Source organism: Procambarus clarkii, chromosome 28 (assembly GCF_040958095.1).
Source record: "Procambarus clarkii isolate CNS0578487 chromosome 28, FALCON_Pclarkii_2.0, whole genome shotgun sequence".
Lineage (NCBI taxonomy): Eukaryota > Metazoa > Arthropoda > Malacostraca > Decapoda > Cambaridae > Procambarus > Procambarus clarkii.
In genome coordinates this window covers 45694662-45715497 of record NC_091177.1, presented here as the reverse complement: position 1 = coordinate 45715497, position 20836 = coordinate 45694662, and the positions used below count along the sequence as shown (strand labels likewise).

General features: G+C 44.9%; 1 protein-coding gene across 1 annotated transcript in view; it reads left to right on the top strand.

Annotated features, from left to right (window-relative positions):
* The window catches only part of LOC123755128 (dipeptidase 1-like), a 648930-nt gene that overhangs the window by 465643 nt on the left and 162451 nt on the right, over positions 1–20836 (top strand). Inside the window, exon 5 of the mRNA XM_069332760.1 lies at positions 19328–19504. Within this exon, the coding sequence (XP_069188861.1) occupies positions 19328–19504 (177 nt within the window). The remainder of the gene's footprint in view (positions 1–19327; positions 19505–20836) is intronic.

Sequence of the window (20836 nt, the reverse complement as noted above, 5' to 3'; positions counted from 1 at the left end):
AATGATTTGACATGAGATGTGGAGAATTTGCTGGTGTGAGGCTCGCTTCAAGGGAGTTTTGATCTCGCTTGAGCTGAAGAAATCGTGAGGGAAGGTCGTGCTCCGTTGAGCCCCTGGTGAAGAAGAACCCCTGTTTGATATACCTTTAAGAAGAAGGAAGTGGACGGACTTTTCGACTGTGGAGTATGTCTGTGGACGTGTCAGCTCAAGTCGTGAACTACAGAAAGAGTGTGGAGCATTTTAAAGCAGTTCTGTGGGCAGCCGAGGGCGCTCTGAGTGTCGACCGCTCAGACAGTGAGCTCCGCGAGCGGACCAAATTCTGTCGTAAGCTCATTTTAACTTGTTAACAGTGATTGCCTGTTGTTGGTCCTGTGCCCAGCGACCGTAGCAGATGTTTATTGATGTATTAGGCATGTTTAATTGAGGCAAAAAGCCTAAATAAAGGAATTAAGAAGAGGGAGCCAGCTGGAGGGACGAGCAGTGCATCCTTCCTCGCTTAGCTCCTGAGGGCAACTGACAGGGCTAGCCGCCGGCTACCTCAAGAGCGAGGAGCCCAGCCGGGCGGAGGATGGACCAGCCCGATCGTAGGGGAGTCCCCTCACAGCATGTGGGAAGCAGAGGGATGTCGAGTGGAGACATTTATTGTGTAGTTTATTTTAGTTGTATGTTTGTAGGGAAACATCTTTATTGGCGTATCAATGGGTTTCAGGTTTGTGTGGAGGAGAAGTTGATGGGAAAACTTCGAGGCCAGAGAAGGAGTTAATGGGTGGAATTTCAAGGCTGTAGGAGTGGATGTTAAACTCTGTGGAAGAGCAGAGTCCCCATAGTGAGGAGGTGAATCTCTACCTGTGGGAAGAGGAGCAGTGAAGTGAAGTTTCACATGATTCTGTGGTACCAGTGGTGAAGCACCATTGCTGTTCAAGGAAGACTTCGTGATGTAGCAGCCAGAAGAGCTGTGGAGGACCCTAGTAGACAATTACAGGAGATCCTGAAGATGTTCAGGGTAGTGGACCTCTAGGTGTAGAGAAGAGGTTCTTAGTGATTACTTATAGAGAGAGTTGATAGAGTGCTTGAGTGTCATTGGCATGTAAGACGCAGTGGAAGGTGGGTGACTGACATTCTTTTTGAATCAAGGAATATTTATATTGATGTTAATAGTGTTGCAGCCATAGACTGGATTTCTTGTGTATATTTATTTATATATATTCTAGGGCTGGTAGTGCCGTATTGTATTTACAAGATTTAACCACTTGGTGAGGTTGGTAGCATAAATGGTGAGCCAGGAGTTGGGCTTTCCCCTTGATATAAGTTGCTGATAGAGTCCCGATGGGATTGGATGCAACATGACTATAATAGCGTAGAATGTTGGAGTCATTATTGTATCTTGTGTGTGTTGTATATGTACTCTGTATGTTAAATGTTCATAACAAGCATGTGTTTGCTCTTGTCCTAGTGAGGCTTCCCAGGAAGTAGAAGAGAGAGAGAGAGAGAGAGAAAGCACCACAGCTGTGGACTGGGTGGTATAGAGTTATAATTCAATAAAGAGGGATTGAAGAGGCTATACCAAATAAGGAGAGAGTGGGGGAATTACAGTGGCTCGAATTGGGTGTGTACACGTGACAACGAGGCCAGTGTTGGAGCCGCACCCTCCTGAATGTGTGACGTTGAGCCTCTCTCCAAGAGCAGGAAGCGTATGGGGTGATCTCCTAATCAAAGTACGAGCACTCTACGGGTTGCGGTTAGTTGTACAGTGGGGGACGTACGCACCTACCTACAACAACATAAAAATACGTACATGTGAGAACACAGCCTCATCACTTGGTGTTCATGACAGAATGCCATACATAGTGTCACCCCCAACAATAGACACTTCGTTAGTACCGTGGTAATTATTACAGGAGAGAACTCTCTGGGTCTAATAGAACTTGGTGGGATGAAACACTTAAAGAAGCAATAGCGTTCGGGCAGTTCATTGTAGCCATCAACCTCGTTCAAACAGTTCCTGTGATGACGCTGTAACAAATCGTATTGGCGTTTGCCTTTCCACTACAGACTTTCGGCGCCGTGGCTTTGCGCTCTGGAGAGGCCACTCCAGACCGACAACCAGAGCACAACTCCATAGTCTCCTGACACTGATGGATGCCTACTATTATTGTTGAGACGGGAAACTCAGAGTATTTCGAGACAATGATGTTCCTATTGAAAGGCTCATCACCCCTTGTATCACCTTCTTGTCCTGTAGTCCCCTACATGAAAGCTCTCTGGGGAACTTGTGGCAAGACACACTCTTAAATGTTCAAGTGCGATTGATGGCTGCTCCTCGCATATTACGAACCTCATCTTTAACCAGTCAAGTTATCATATCTTATTGCGTTCATGACATGTAGTGCTACTCTGGACACAGCTGTCGTAGACACTCAATATCACAGCTCGTGAAATGAGATCTATTATTAATGAATTTATGCACTTATAATGTGTGTTCAGGAGCGGTGTTCCATGTCAGTGTGCTCATCAACTTTGCCCAAAAGTTAGCTTTGAAAATCCCCCCCCCTCCATCTATCACACTGATAATTAGTATCCCTTGGTCATCACCCAAGCATCCTATCCCATCATCACCACCCCCTCCTCACCAGCCGTCATCACCACCCCCCTCCTCACCAGCCCATCATCACCACCCCCTCCTCACCAGCCAGTCATCACCACCCCCTCCTCACCAGCCCATCATCACCACCCCCTCCTCACCAGTTCGTCATCACCACCCCCTCCTCACCAGCCGTCATCACCACCCCCTCCTCACCAGCCGTCAACACCACCCCCTCCTCACCAGCCCATCATCACCACCCCCTCCTCACCAGCTCGTCATCACCACCCCCTCCTCACCAGCCGTCATCACCACCCCCTCCTCACCAGCCATCATCACCACCCCCTCCTCACCAGCCAGTCATCACCACCCCCTCCTCACCAGCCCATCATCACCACCCCCTCCTCACCAGCCCGTCATCACCACCCCCTCCTCACCAGCCCGTCATCACCACCCCCTCCTCACCAGCCCGTCATCACCACCCCCTCCTCACCAGCCCGTCATCACCACCCACTCCTCACCAGCCCGTCATCACCACCCCCTCCTCACCAGCCCGTCATCACCACCCACTCCTCACCAGCCCGTCATCACCACCCCCTCCTCACCAGCCCGTCATCACCACCCCCTCCTCACCAGCCCGTCATCACCACCCCCTCCTCACCAGAGTAGTGGAAATGGCCCCATAGACCGTGCGTTTTGGTTTTTCCCAAGCACGGTCTATGGCCCCTGGGTTTTCTGGAATATTTTCCCAAGCACTGTCTATGGGGCCGGGCTTTTCTGGAATATTTTCCCAAGCACGGTCTATGGGGCCGGGCTTTTCTGGAATATTTTCCCAAGCACGGTCTATGGGGCCGGGCTTTTCTGGAATATTTTCCCACGCACTGTCTATGGGGCCGGGCTTTTCTCAAATATTTTCCCACGCACGGTCTATGGCCCCTGGGTTTTCTGGAATATTTTCCCAAGCACTGTCTATGGCCCCTGGGTTTTCTCGAATATTTTCCCAAGCACGGTCTATGGCCCTGGGCTTTTCTCAAATATTTTCCCAAGCACGGTCTATGGCCCCTGGGTTTTCTGGAATATTTTCCCAAGCACGGTCTATGGCCCCTGGGTTTTCTGGAATATTTTCCCAAGCACGGTCTATGGCCCCTGGGTTTTCTCGAAATAATTTTCATGGCCGGTCATTGGCCCCTGCCATTTTCGCTCAAGGGGATTAAACGGCTGCCTCCAGTCATCCCAAAATTTCGTTAGCTCAGTGACCCTGCACAGGCATGTTAAAGGGGATTAAAAAGCCGGTCATTGGCCCCAGGGTTTTCTCGAATTTTCTTTCATGGCCTGACCCATGCACAGGCATAGCCAATGGTCAATGACGTCATCGGGTAGCCAGTCTTCAATTGGCCTGGGGTAGGATTAAACAGCCGGTCCCTGGCACACCCAAATTCTGTTACCCCGGTGACCCTGCACAGACATTGCTAATGGTCAATGACGTCACCCCCGTCTTCATCTTCCCTGTATAAGTCTGTTTTCTGTTATAGTGTAATTATTTCCATTTTCAATATTTATAGCAAAGGGGGATTCAAATGCTGCCATCTGTCAAGCCTAATGTGCAATGGCGTTAATCATTATAAGCTCGTTTTTCACAATAAGGTATTACCATACGGTTTCCCATTGACTAAGATCATTTTAACATAAGAAATAAGTTCCACCCTGTTACAGAACCAGTATTTACCCAGGTCATTTTCCTAAATCTAAAAAACATATTTCCAATTTATGTCCATTGTTTCGTGTTTATAGTATTAATAGCCCATTAATATCCCTTTTGCCATGTTTCCCCTATTTCTTCGCCTTTGTAGATAATGCAATTTAAGCTTTGTCAATCTGTCTTCAAGGATTGCTTATTGACCATAGGGAAAATAAAAATGAAAACCCACTATTATCCATTTGTATGAAAACAGTCCCCTGTCAGGCGTAGTGATTTCAATGCAATTTCAGTACTAATCCAATATTACTGTATAAACTAACAGTCCCCTGCCAGGCATGGTGACTTCAATGCGATTTCAGTAGTAATCCAATAATACTGCATAAACGCATAATATACATTTTAATTATCCACAACTGTAATCATTATTCGGTGATAAGTGCAAAAGTATAACAGCAACCCAAATGTCATACCGCAATTTTTGTAGAATCGTACATCTGACAGCATTGTAGGTGAGCTGAACATAAGAATAAAGGTAACTGCAGAAGTTCTATTGGCCCATACGAGGCTCCTATATATCTCCACCCAATCTCATTCATATTCATGTCCACCCTATGCTTAAAACAACCAAGGGATCCACTTAAGGTATTAGTTTACAATAATAGTTTTAATAAATAGCTGTCATTCTAGTTTTATACACAACAGCAATTATGAAACCCTATATTGTAGGTGAGCTGAACATAAGAATAAAGGTAACTGCAGAAGTTCTATTGGCCCATACGAGGCTCCTATATATCTCCACCCAATCTCATTCATATTCATGTCCACCCTATGCTTAAAACAACCAAGGGATCCACTTAAGGTATTAGTTTACAATAATAGTTTTAATAAATAGCTGTCATTCTAGTTTTATACACAACAGCAATTATGAAACCCTATAGCTAGATATCGTACTGTAATCCACAAGTAGCTACCACACATCTGGCAGTACAGCGGATTATTAGCTGTGTTGATAGGCTAGTCAACTGTCCTCACATCCATCAAATAGCTATCCAAATGTCGCACCTCAATTCTTCCATCTAGCAACTTAGCTGGATGCTAGTCACTATATTCATAGCCTAATCATTTCTACACCTCAAAAATAAAAAATCCTAGTTTTTAAACCAACACTCGCAAATACATGCATACATACCTACACATACTCCACAACCCATGCATTCATAGAGAATAGCCTAGTTTTTTGCCACCATTTCCCCCATTAATCAGATGTGATTTATGCCATACACAGAAAATACAGCAGTTACACGTCAAATATGCCATTTATGCACAAAATATATTATTTACACTCAAAATATACCATCACACAAAAAAAAATATGACATTTACATACGAAATATGTCAGTTGGACACAAAAATATACCATTTACACAATATTGCATGTACACTCAGAGTATGACATTTACACAAAGTACGGTATTTGCACAAATATATCAAAATGCTTATACATTTACACAATTAAAAATGCGCTTTCACTAAAATTATACAATTTCACAAACATAATTTTCACAAAATACTCACACATTGTCTCATAAACCAAAATACACTTACACCATGAAGATCTAGTTTTCAGATTACAGAGCTTACACAATTTGCACACAAAAATACAGTTGCACCAGTTCCACTTTAGCCAATTAAAAACACAACTTGCATAAATGCACTATTAGCACAAAAATTACTATAAAACATGGAAAATTATTACACAAATTGTGTAATTATTATACATCTTTGCACAATTAATACAAGCAAACTTGCTATATAATTACTCAATTTGCACACTGGCAATCAATACACAAAGGTGTAAATAAACAATTCGTCCATATGCAATTACAGAACATGTGTAATTAATACACAACTTTCACAAATATTACGCATCTTTCATAATTATTACACAACTTGCACAAAATGCATATCTAGCACAAATACGTACAATACATAACTACCCCAAATTTGAAAATACACAACTAGCATAAATACACGATTTACACAAATACAATTGCGACATTTATACAACTTGCTCAAAAATATAATCAATACACAACTTACCAAAATATGAACAATACATAACTAGCACATATTCATTAAATACACAACTACACAATTTCCACAAATGCACATACAAAAACATATACAATTAATACATACAACTTGCACAAAACAATACACAGTTTATAGCAATATAATCAATACATAATTGCAATAATCATACAATGTATGCAAAATACATAATCTACACAATTAATACACAAGTATATTAATTGTGCTATATATGTGCAAATACAAACACAACCAACTAGGTCAAACAATACACAATTTGCATGATATTTTTCTAGGTATATTTAGGACATTAATTATAATATGCTGAGTTTAACCAACTCCCCAAAAGTCAGAATTTCACATATAAAAATGGTGCATATAACTTCTAATGAGCTCAATATAAAACACATTCATTTTCCATTAATATTTCAACATTATTAGTGCTAAACTATTCATCTAACATATGTCCATTGTTTTTAATGTCTTATTAATACCTTGTCACATCCTCTCCAATCAGGCCACCCATATTTATTTATGCAAACCATCTAACAGACTTATTTATTCTAGCCTTAGTTATGTTAGGTTTGGTGAAGTCAGTATTTTATATGATAATTTTAAGAAAATTTGCTATATCTTATCAAAAATGCATCCTATCAAAACCTAAATTCATCTAAATCTATCAAAAAAAAAAATATACTTATACTTCACAAATTTACCTAAATTTAACCTAGCAAAAGCTAAACTAACTAAATATGAGCATCCCATATTCTCACATACAAGCCTATGTCACCTGTATCCATACATTACGTGAGTTGGCCATATAACTCGAACCCCAAATAGGAAAATTTACACTATTTCATAAACATGCTAGTTCATGACCCCTAAGATATTATATATATCTATATATGTCCTTCCCTACACAACCTCATCTAACCTGACCTAGCATATCCAAACCTAGATTTAGTTCAAGTTGGTAAAATTTAAGCTATGTCACCTAAATTCAATCTAATTTAAGGCAATTCCCACCAAATATCCCCAAATGTTGTGCACTGCCAAAGCCCATTTTTACCTACATTTTCTCCTATTCCATCCTACCCTATGCAACCTTACCTAACCTATCCTTGCATATCCAAACCTAGATTTGGTTAAAGTCGGCGAAATTTAAGCTATCCCACATAAATTTGACCTAATTTAAGGCAATTCCCACCAAATATATTCAAATGTTGTGCACTGCCAAAGCCCATTTTTACCTACATTTTCTCCTATTCCATCCTACCCTATGAAACCTTACCTAACCTATCCTAGCATATCCAAACCTAGATTTGGTTAAAGTTGATGAAATTTAAGCTATTCCCACCTAAATCTGACCTAATTTAAGACAATTCCCACCAATATATCCAAATGTTCTGTATCTTAGCATTGCCAAAGCCCATTTTTTTACCTACATTTTCTCCTATTCCATCCTACCCTAAGCAACCTTACCTAACCTATCCTAGCATATCCAAACCTAGATTTGGTTAAAGTCGGCGAAATTTAAGTTATCCCATATAAATTTGACCTAATTTAAGACAATTTCCACCAAATACACCCAAAAATGTTTTGGAACATAGCACGGCCAAAGCTCATTTTAGCTGAGTTTTCACCTATTCCAACCTGCCCTAGACAACCCTACCCAGCCTCTCCTGGCATATCCAAAGTCAGATTTGATTATAGTTGGCAAAATTTATGCCTTTCCAACCTAAATTTTACCTAATTTAAGCCAATTTCCACCGAATATACCCAAATGTTTTGTTTCTTAGCATGGCCAAAGTTCATTTTAGCTGAGTTTTCGCCTATTCCAACCTGCCCTAGACAACCCTACCCGGCCTCTCCTGGCATATCCAAAGTCAGATTTGATTATAGTTGGCAAAATTTATGCCTTTGCCACCTAAATTTTACCTAATTTATGCCAATTTCCACCGAATATACCCAAATGTTTTGTATCTTAGCATGGCCAAAGTTCATTTCACCCAAGTTTTTCACCTATTCCATCTTACCTTACACAGCCTTACCTAACCTGACCTAGCATATCCCAAGCTAGATTTGATTAAAGTTCGTGAAATTTATGCTTACTCGCCTAAATTCAACCTAATTTAAGATAATTTCTACCCAATATACCCAAAATGATTTGTTACATAGCTCAGCCAAAGACCATTTTAGCCAAGTTTTCACATATTCCAACCTACCCTACATAGCCTTACCTATCCCTGACCTAGCAGATTTGATTAAAGTTTGGGAAATTTAAGCTATCGCCACCAAATTGGAGACAATTTCCACCAAATATGCCTAAATGTTGTGTATCATAGCACAGCCAAAACCCATTTTACCCACATTTTCACCCATTCCATCTGAACCTGGACCCAACCTCTGATGCGACATATACTCAGAGAAGTGATGTTTTTTGGATATGAACCTAAATGCCCGTGCCTAACCTGCAAGAGTCTTGGAGCTTTGTTGAATATTTTATCTATTTTTCTTCGAGGTTAAGGTTAATGGAAAGGGGAGGTTAATGGTTAGGGAGGGAGGTTAATGGAAAATATGATAATAATGGGAATTTTCTCTACATCAGTTCAACTTAACCATCCTTAACCTAACCTTAGTTAGAAAGGGATATAACTCACCAAAACTATTTAATTACCATTTACCCAATTTTCCTTATCCTAACCTATAACTAAAGGGTTTAGACCCCCCCTTTACGTCGAAATTATAGTATAGGGTTAAATTAGGGAATGTTAGGTTTATATGTGAAAATATATTCCTACCTTAAATATATAGTATAATTTCGAGGTAAAGGGGGGTCTAAACCCTCTAGTTATAGGTTAGGATAAGGAAAATTGGGTAAATGGTAATTAAATAGTTTTGGTGAGTTATATCCCTTTCTAACTAAGGTTAGGTTAAGGATGGTTAAGTTGAACTGATGTAGAGAAAATTCCCATTATTATCATATTTTCCATTAACCTCCCTTCCCCAGGTAATAGAGGTTAGGTTGAGGATGGTTGAATTATGTGAAAAAAAAATATGCTACGAGTATGATGCAATATTGAACCAAGATTCGTGTATCAGAGGTTAGGTCCAGGGAGGTTGGGTTGATGCATATCAACACCTTCTTCCCATATATACAATAAATTTGAAGTTAGATAAAGGGAGGTTAGGCCCAGGACGGCAGGGCTGATGCACAAATAACACGGTCCTCCCATATTTATGATAAATTTGAAGTTTGATAAATGGAGGTTAGGTCAAGGACGATTGGGTTGATGCACAAACAACACGTTCCTCCCATATTTACGATAAATTTGAAGTTAGATGAAGGGAGGTTAGGTCCAGGACGGTTGGGTTGATGTGTAAAAACAAAACACATACCCAACACTATATCTACAATATTGAACACAGTTCCAAGTTATAAAGGAGAGGGGCTGTTAGGTCCATATCCAAAACATCACTTTTCTATGAATATGGTTACACTGTTCAACAAAGAACCTAGCAGGTTAGGCACAGTGCGGATAGGTTCATATCCAAAACTTAAATTTTCGAAGAAAAATAGATAAAATATTCAACAAAGCTCCAAGACTCTTGCAGGTTAGGCACGGGCATTTAGGTTCATATCCAAAAAACATCACTTCTCTGAGTATATGTCGCATCAGAGGTTGGGTCCAGGTTCAGATGGAATGGGTGAAAATGTGGGTAAAATAGGTTTTGGCTGTGCTATGATACACAACATTTAGGCATATTTGGTGGAAATTGTCTCCAATTTGGTGGCGATAGCTTAAATTTCCCAAACTTTAATCAAATCTGCTAGGTCAGGGATAGGTAAGGCTATGTAGGGTAGGTTGGAATATGTGAAAACTTGGCTAAAATGATCTTTGGCTGAGCTATGTAACAAATCATTTTGGGTATATTGGGTAGAAATTATCTTAAATTAGGTTGAATTTAGGCGAGTAAGCATAAATTTCACGAACTTTAATCAAATCTAGCTTGGGATATGCTAGGTCAGGTTAGGTAAGGCTGTGTAAGGTAAGATGGAATAGGTGAAAAACTTGGGTGAAATGAACTTTGGCCATGCTAAGATACAAAACATTTGGGTATATTCGGTGGAAATTGGCATAAATTAGGTAAAATTTAGGTGGCAAAGGCATAAATTTTGCCAACTATAATCAAATCTGACTTTGGATATGCCAGGAGAGGCCGGGTAGGGTTGTCTAGGGCAGGTTGGAATAGGCGAAAACTCAGCTAAAATGAACTTTGGCCATGCTAAGAAACAAAACATTTGGGTATATTCGGTGGAAATTGGCTTAAATTAGGTAAAATTTAGGTTGGAAAGGCATAAATTTTGCCAACTATAATCAAATCTGACTTTGGATATGCCAGGAGAGGCTGGGTAGGGTTGTCTAGGGCAGGTTGGAATAGGTGAAAACTCAGCTAAAATGAGCTTTGGCCGTGCTATGTTCCAAAACATTTTTGGGTGTATTTGGTGGAAATTGTCTTAAATTAGGTCAAATTTATATGGGATAACTTAAATTTCGCCGACTTTAACCAAATCTAGGTTTGGATATGCTAGGATAGGTTAGGTAAGGTTGCTTAGGGTAGGATGGAATAGGAGAAAATGTAGGTAAAAAAATGGGCTTTGGCAATGCTAAGATACAGAACATTTGGATATATTGGTGGGAATTGTCTTAAATTAGGTCAAATTTAGGTGGGAATAGCTTAAATTTCATCAACTTTAACCAAATCTAGGTTTGGATATGCTAGGATAGGTTAGGTAAGGTTGCATAGGGTAGGATGGAATAGGAGAAAATGTAGGTAAAAATGGGCTTTGGCAGTGCACAACATTTGGGGATATTTGGTGGGAATTGCCTTAAATTAGATTGAATTTAGGTGGCATAGCTTAAATTTTACCAACTTGAACTAAATCTAGGTTTGGATATGCTAGGTCAGGTTAGATGAGGTTGTGTAGGGAAGGACATATATAGATATATATAATATCTTAGGGGTCATGAACTAGCATGTTTATGAAATAGTGTAAATTTTCCTATTTGGGGTTCGAGTTATATGGCCAACTCACGTAATGTATGGATAGAGGTGACATAGGCTTGTATGTGAGAATATGGGATGCTCATATTTAGTTAGTTTAGCTTTTGCTAGGTTAAATTTAGGTAAATTTGTGAAGTATAAGTATATTTTTTTTTTGATAGATTTAGATGAATTTAGGTTTTGATAGGATGCATTTTTGATAAGATATAGCAAATTTTCTTAAAATTATCATATAAAATACTGACTTCACCAAACCTAACATAACTAAGGCTAGAATAAATAAGTCTGTTAGATGGTTTGCATAAATAAATATGGGTGGCCTGATTGGAGAGGATGTGACAAGGTATTAATAAGACATTAAAAACAATGGACATATGTTAGATGAATAGTTTAGCACTAATAATGTTGAAATATTAATGGAAAATGAATGTGTTTTATATTGAGCTCATTAGAAGTTATATGCACCATTTTTATATGTGAAATTCTGACTTTTGGGGAGTTGGTTAAACTCAGCATATTATAATTAATGTCCTAAATATACCTAGAAAAATATCATGCAAATTGTGTATTGTTTGACCTAGTTGGTTGTGTTTGTATTTGCACATATATAGCACAATTAATATACTTGTGTATTAATTGTGTAGATTATGTATTTTGCATACGTTGTATGATTATTGCAATTATGTATTGATTATATTGCTATAAACTGTGTATTGTTTTGTGCAAGTTGTATGTATTAATTGTATATGTTTTTGTATGTGCATTTGTGGAAATTGTGTAGTTGTGTATTTAATGAATATGTGCTAGTTATGTATTGTTCATATTTTGGTAAGTTGTGTATTGATTATATTTTTGAGCAAGTTGTATAAATGTCGCAATTGTATTTGTGTAAATCGTGTATTTATGCTAGTTGTGTATTTTCAAATTTGGGGTAGTTATGTATTGTACGTATTTGTGCTAGATATGCATTTTGTGCAAGTTGTGTAATAATTATGAAAGATGCGTAATATTTGTGAAAGTTGTGTATTAATTACACATGTTCTGTAATTGCATATGGACGAATTGTTTATTTACACCTTTGTGTATTGATTGCCAGTGTGCAAATTGAGTAATTATATAGCAAGTTTGCTTGTATTAATTGTGCAAAGATGTATAATAATTACACAATTTGTGTAATAATTTTCCATGTTTTATAGTAATTTTTGTGCTAATAGTGCATTTATGCAAGTTGTGTTTTTAATTGGCTAAAGTGGAACTGGTGCAACTGTATTTTTGTGTGCAAATTGTGTAAGCTCTGTAATCTGAAAACTAGATCTTCATGGTGTAAGTGTATTTTGGTTTATGAGACAATGTGTGAGTATTTTGTGAAAATTATGTTTGTGAAATTGTATAATTTTAGTGAAAGCGCATTTTTAATTGTGTAAATGTATAAGCATTTTGATATATTTGTGCAAATACCGTACTTTGTGTAAATGTCATACTCTGAGTGTACATGCAATATTGTGTAAATGGTATATTTTTGTGTCCAACTGACATATTTCGTATGTAAATGTCATATTTTTTTTGTGTGATGGTATATTTTGAGTGTAAATAATATATTTTGTGCATAAATGGCATATTTGGCGTGTAACTGCTGTATTTTCTGTGTATGGCATAAATCACATCTGATTAATGGGGGAAATGGTGGCAAAAAACTAGGCTATTCTCTATGAATGCATGGGTTGTGGAGTATGTGTAGGTATGTATGCATGTATTTGCGAGTGTTGGTTTAAAAACTAGGATTTTTTATTTTTGAGGTGTAGAAATGATTAGGCTATGAATATAGTGACTAGCATCCAGCTAAGTTGCTAGATGGAAGAATTGAGGTGCGACATTTGGATAGCTATTTGATGGATGTGAGGACAGTTGACTAGCCTATCAACACAGCTAATAATCCGCTGTACTGCCAGATGTGTGGTAGCTACTTGTGGATTACAGTACGATATCTAGCTATAGGGTTTCATAATTGCTGTTGTGTATAAAACTAGAATGACAGCTATTTATTAAAACTATTATTGTAAACTAATACCTTAAGTGGATCCCTTGGTTGTTTTAAGCATAGGGTGGACATGAATATGAATGAGATTGGGTGGAGATATATAGGAGCCTCGTATGGGCCAATAGAACTTCTGCAGTTACCTTTATTCTTATGTTCAGCTCACCTACAATGCTGTCAGATGTACGATTCTACAAAAATTGCGGTATGACATTTGGGTTGCTGTTATACTTTTGCACTTATCACCGAATAATGATTACAGTTGTGGATAATTAAAATGTATATTATGCGTTTATGCAGTATTATTGGATTACTACTGAAATCGCATTGAAGTCACCATGCCTGGCAGGGGACTGTTAGTTTATACAGTAATATTGGATTAGTACTGAAATTGCATTGAAATCACTACGCCTGACAGGGGACTGTTTTCATACAAATGGATGATAGTGGGTTTTCATTTTTATTTTCCCTATGGTCAATAAGCAATCCTTGAAGACAGATTGACAAAGCTTAAATTGCATTATCTACAAAGGCGAAGAAATAGGGGAAACATGGCAAAAGGGATATTAATGGGCTATTAATACTATAAACACGAAACAATGGACATAAATTGGAAATATGTTTTTTAGATTTAGGAAAATGACCTGGGTAAATACTGGTTCTGTAACAGGGTGGAACTCATTTCTTATGTTAAAATGATCTTAGTCAATGGGAAACCGTATGGTAATACCTTATTGTGAAAAACGAGCTTATAATGATTAACGCCATTGCACATTAGGCTTGACAGATGGCAGCATTTGAATCCCCCTTTGCTATAAATATTGAAAATGGAAATAATTACACTATAACAGAAAACAGACTTATACAGGGAAGATGAAGACGGGGGTGACGTCATTGACCATTAGCAATGTCTGTGCAGGGTCACCGGGGTAACAGAATTTGGGTGTGCCAGGGACCGGCTTTTTAATCCTACCCCAGGCAAATTGAAGACTGGCTACCCGATGACGTCATTGACCATTGGCTATGCCTGTGCATGGGTCAGGCCATGAAAGAAAATTCGAGAAAACCCTGGGGCCAATGACCGGCTTTTTAATCCCCTTTAACATGCCTGTGCAGGGTCACTGAGCTAACGAAATTTTGGGATGACTGGAGGCAGCCGTTTAATCCCCTTGAGCGAAAATGGCAGGGGCCAATGACCGGCCATGAAAATTATTTCGAGAAAACCCAGGAGCCATAGACCGTGCTTGGGAAAATATTCCAGAAAACCCAGGGGCCGTAGACCGTGCTTGGGAAAATATTCCAGAAAACCCTGGGGCCATAGACCGTGCTTGGGAAAATATTTGAGAAAAGCCCAGGGCCATAGACCGTGCTTGGGAAAATATTCGAGAAAACCAAGGGGCCATAGACAGTGCTTGGGAAAATATTCCAGAAAACCCAGAGGCCATAGACCGTGCGTGGGAAAATATTTGAGAAAAGCCCGGCCCCATAGACAGTGCGTGGGAAAATATTCCAGAAAAGCCCGGCCCCATAGACCGTGCTTGGGAAAATATTCCAGAAAAGCCCGGGGCCATAGACCGTGCTTGGGAAAATATTCCAGAAAAGCCCGGCCCCATAGACCGTGCTTGGGAAAATATTCCAGAAAAGCCCGGCCCCATAGACCGTGCTTGGGAAAATATTCCAGAAAAGCCCGGCCCCATAGACCGTGCTTGGGAAAATATTCCAGAAAAGCCCGGTCCCATAGACCGTGCTTGGGAAAATATTCCAGAAAAGCCCGGCCCCATAGACCGTGCCTGGGAAAATATTTGAGAAAAGCCCGGGGCCATAGACCGTGCCTGGGAAAATATTTGAGAAAAGCCCGGCCCCATAGACCGTGCCTGGGAAAATATTCCAGAAAAGCCCGGCCCCATAGACTGTGCTTGGGAAAATATTCCAGAAAAGCCCGGGGCCATAGACCGTGCCTGGGAAAATATTCCAGAAAAGCCCGGCCCCATAGACCGTGCTTGGGAAAATATTCCAGAAAAGCCCGGCCCCATAGACCGTGCCTGGGAAAATATTTGAGAAAAGCCCGGCCCCATAGACCGTGCGTGGGAAAATATTCCTGAAAAGCCCGGCCCCATAGACCGTGCGTGGGAAAATATTCCAGAAAACCCAGGGGCCATAGACCGTGCTTGGGAAAATATTCCAGAAAACCCAGGGGAAATAGACCGTGCTTGGGAAAATAGTCCAGAAAACCCAGGGGCCATAGACCGTGCTTGGGAAAATATTTGAGAAAAGCCCGGCCCCATAGACCGTGCGTGGGAAAATATTCCAGAAAAACCCGGCCCCATAGACCGTGCGTGGGAAAAACCAAAACGCATGGTCTATGGGGCCATTTCCACTACTCACCAGCCCGTCATCACCACCCCCTCCTCACCAGCCCGTCATCACCACCCCCTCCTCACCAGCCCGTCATCACCACCCCCTCCTCACCAGCCCGTCATCACCACCCACTCCTCACCAGCCCATCATCACCACCCCCTCCTCACCAGCCCATCATCACCTCCCCCTCCTCACCAGCCCATCATCACCACCCCCTCCTCACCAGCCATCATCACCACCCACTCTTCACCAGCCGTCATCACCTCCCTCTCCTCACCAGCCCATCATCACCACCCCCTCCTCACCAGCCCGTCATCACCTCCCCCTCCTCACCAGCCCGTCATCACCTCCCCCTCCTCACCAGCCCGTCATCACCACCCCCTCCTCACCAGCCCAGCATCACCACCCCCTCCTCACCAGCCCATCATCACCTCCCCCTCCTCACCAGCCCATCATCACCACCCCCTCCTCACCAGCCCAGCATCACCACCCCCTCCTCACCAGCCCGTCATCACCACCCCTCCTCACCAGCCCATCATCACCACCCCCTCCTCACCAGCCCATCATCACCACCCCCTCCTCACCAGCCCATCATCACCTCCCCCTCCTCACCAGCCCATCATCACCACCCCCTCCTCACCAGCCATCATCACCACCCACTCTTCACCAGCCGTCATCACCTCCCCCTCCTCACCAGCCCATCATCACCACCCCCTCCTCACCAGCCCGTCATCACCTCCCCCTCCTCACCAGCCCGTCATCACCTCCCCCTCCTCACCAGCCCGTCATCACCACCCCTTCCTCACCAGCCCAGCATCACCACCCCCTCCTCACCAGCCCATCATCACCTCCCCCTCCTCACCAGCCCAGCATCACCACCCCCTCCTCACCAGCCCATCTTCACCACCCCCTCCTCACCAGCCCAGCATCACCACCCCCTCCTCACCAGCCCGTCATCACCACCCCTCCTCACCAGCCCATCATCACCACCCCCTCCTCACCAGCCCATCATCACCACCCCCTCCTCACCAGCCCGTCATCACCACCCCCTCCTCACCAGCCGTCATCACCTCCCCCTCCTCACCAGCCCGTCATCACCACCCCCTCCTCACCAGCCCTTCATCACCACCCGCTCCTCATCAGCCGTCATCACCTCCCCTTCCTCACCAGCCGTCATCACCACCCCCTCCTCACCAGCCCGCCATCACCACCCCCTCCTCACCAGCCCGTCATCACCACCCCCTCCTCACCAGCCCATCATCACCACCCCCTCCTCACCAGCCCATCATCACCACCCCCTCCTCACCAGCCCGCCATCACCACCCCCTCCTCACCAGCCGTCATCACCACCCCCTCCTCACCAGCCCATCATCACCACCCCCTCCTCACCAGCCCGTCATCACCACCCCCTCCTCACCAGCCCAGCATCACCACCCCCTCCTCACCAGCCCGTCATCACCACCCCCTCCTCACCAGCCCGTCATCACCACCCCCTCCTCACCAGCCCGTCATCACCACCCCCTCCTCACCAGCCCGTCATCACCACCCCCTCCTCATCAGCCCGTCATCACCTCCCCCTCCTCACCAGCCGTCATCACCACCCCCTCCTCACCAGCCGTCATCACCACCCCCTCATCACCAGCCCATCATCACCACCCCCTCCTCACCAGCCCGTCATCACCACCCCCTCCTCACCAGCCGGTCATCACCACCCCCTCCTCACCAGCCTGTAATCACCACCCCCCTCCTCACCAGCCCGTCATCACCACCCCCTCCTCACCAGCCAGTCATCACCACCCACTCCTCACCAGCTCGTCATCACCACCCCCTCCTCACCAGCCCATCATCACCACCCCCTCCTCACCAGCCGTCATCACCACCCCCTCCTCACCAGCCGTCATCACCACCCCCTCATCACCAGTCGTCATCACCACCCTCTCATCACCAGCCCATCATCACCACCCCCTCATCACCAGCCCATCATCGCCACCCCCTCCTCACCAGCCCATCATCACCACCCCCTCCTCACCAGCCGTCATCACCACCCCCTCCTCACCAGCCCATCATCACCACCCCCTCCTCACCAGCCCGTCATCACCACTCCCTCCTCACCAGCCCATCATCATCACCCCCTCCTCACCAGCCGTCATCACCACCCCCTCCTCACCAGCCCATCATCACCACCCCCTCCTCACCGGCCCATCATCACCACCCCCTCTTCACCAGCCCGTCATCACCACCCCCCTCCTCACCAGCCCGTCATCCCCACCCCCTCCTCACCAGCCAGTCATCACAACCCCCTCCTCACCAGCTCGTCATCACCACCCCCTCCTCACCAGCCCATCATCACCACCCCCTCCTCACCAGCCGTCATCACCACCCCCTCCTCACCAGCCGTCATCACCACCCCCTCATCACCAGCCGTCATCACCACCCTCTCATCACCAGCCCATCATCACCACCCCCTCATCACCAGCCCATCATCACCACCCCCTCCTCACCAGCCCATCATCACCACCCCCTCCTCACCAGCCGTCATCACCACCCCCTCCTCACCAGCCCATCATCACCACCCCCTCTTCACCAGCCCGTCATCACCACCCCCTCCTCACCAGCCCATCATCACCACCCCCTCCTCACCAGCCGTCATCACCACCCCCTCCTCACCGGCCCATCATCACCACCCCCTCCTCACCAGCCCGTCATCACCACCCCCTCCTCACCAGCCATCATCACCACCCCCTCCTCACCAGCCCGTCATCACCACCCCCTCCTCACCAGCCCGTCATCACCACCCCCTCCTCACCAGCCCATCATCACCACCCCCTCCTCACCAGCCGTCATCACCACCCCCTCCTCACCAGCCCATCATCACCACCCCCTCCTCACCAGCCGTCATCACCTTCCCCTCCTCACCAGCCCATCATCACCACCCCCTCCTCACCAGCCCATCATCACCACCCCCTCCTCACCAGCCCATCATCACCACCCCCTCCTCACCAGCTGTCATCACCTTCCCCTCCTCACCAGCCCATCATCACCACCCCCTTTTCACCAGCCGTCATCACCACCCCCTCCTCACCAGCACCATCATCACCACCCTCTCCTCACCAGCCCGTCATCACCACCCCCTCCTCACCAGCCCGTCATCACCACCCCCTCCTCACCAGCCCATCATCACCACCCCCTCCTCACCAGCCGTCATCACCACCCCCTCCTCACCAGCCCATCATCACCACCCCCTCCTCACCAGCCGTCATCACCTTCCCCTCCTCACCAGCCCATCATCACCACCCCCTCCTCACCAGCCGTCATCACCACCCCCTCCTCACCAGCCCATCATCACCACCCCCTCCTCACCAGCCGTCATCACCTTCCCCTCCTCACCAGCCATCACCACCCCCTCCTCACCAGCCCATCATCACCACCCCCTCCTCACCAGCCCATCAGCAAACCTAACCTCAACTCTAACATGCAGTTCTCCTTAACATTGCAGGAGATAATCCGGGAGATGAACCGCCTGGGGCTGATGGTGGACGTGTCCCACTCCTCCAGCCGGACCACCCGGGACGTGCTGGCCGCCTCCCGCGCCCCTGTCCTCTTCTCGCACTCGGGCGTCCGTGCACTCTGTGACATGGAGAGAAACGTCCCTGACGACGTCCTCGGCGCCTTGGTGAGTGTCATGCCTCCTACCCGGCGGTTCCCGGGGCTCACGTGCCTCACACGTGAGGCACGTGGCTCAGTGAACCTTTGTCTCGCTATCTTGAGTTCAGCTGCCTGACGATGAGCAAAGAGTGCGGCTGCCTGATGATGAGCTAGAGTGCAGGTGCCTGATGATGAATCAGAGCACAGCTGCCTGAAAATGAGCCATAGTGCAACTGCCTGATGATGAGCCGGAGTCCAGCTGTCTGATGATGAGCCAGACTGAAGGTGCCTGATGAAGAACAGGAGTGCAGGGGCCTGATGATGAGCCGCAGTAAAGCTGCGTGATGATGATGATCCAGAGTGCAGGTGCCTGATGATGATCCTGAGTGACGCTGCCTGATGATGAACCAGAATGCAGCTGCCTGTTGATGATGAGCTAGAGTGCAGCTGCCTGATGATGAGCCAGAATGCAGCTGCCAGATGATGAGCCAGAGTGCGCCTGTTTGATGATAATCCAGAGTGCAGGTGCTGGATCGCCGATGATGAGCCAGAGTGCAGGAGCTTGAAGATGAACCAGAGTACAGCTGCCTGATGATGAGCCTGAATGCAGCTGCCTGATGATGAACCAGAGTGCAGCTGCCTGATGATGAACAGGAGTGCAGGTGCCTGATGATGAGACAGAGTGCAGCTGCCTGATGATGAGCGAAAACGCAGCTGCCTGATGATGAACCAGAGTGCAGCTGCCTGATGATGAACAGGAGTGCAGGTGCCTGATGATGAACAGGAGTGCAGGTACCAGATGATGAGCCAAAACGCAGCTGCCTGATGATGAGCCACAGTGCATCTGTTTGATGATGATACAGAGTGCAACTGCCTGATGATGAGCCAGAGTACAGCTGCCTGATGATGAGCCAAAATGAAGCTGCCTGATGATGAGCCAAAATGCAGCTGCCTGATGATGAGCCAGAGTGCAGCTGTGTGATGATGATGAGCCAGAGTGCAGCTGCGTGATGATGAACCAGAGTGCAGGTGCCTGATGATGAGCCAGAGTACAGCTGCCTAATGATTAGCCAGAGTGCAGGTGCCGGATGATGAGCCAAAATGAAGCTGCCTGATGATGAGCCAGAGACCAACTGACTGATGATGAGCCAGAGTGCAGCTGCCTGATGATTAACAAGAATTCAGGTGCCTGATGATGAGCCAGAATGCAGCTGCCAAATGATGAGCCAGGGTGCATCTGTTTGATGATGATCCAGAGAACAACTGACTGATGATGAGGCAGAGTACAGCTGCCTGATGATGGGCAAGAGTGCAGGTACCTGATAATGAGCCAGAGTGCAGGTGCCAGATGATTAGCCAG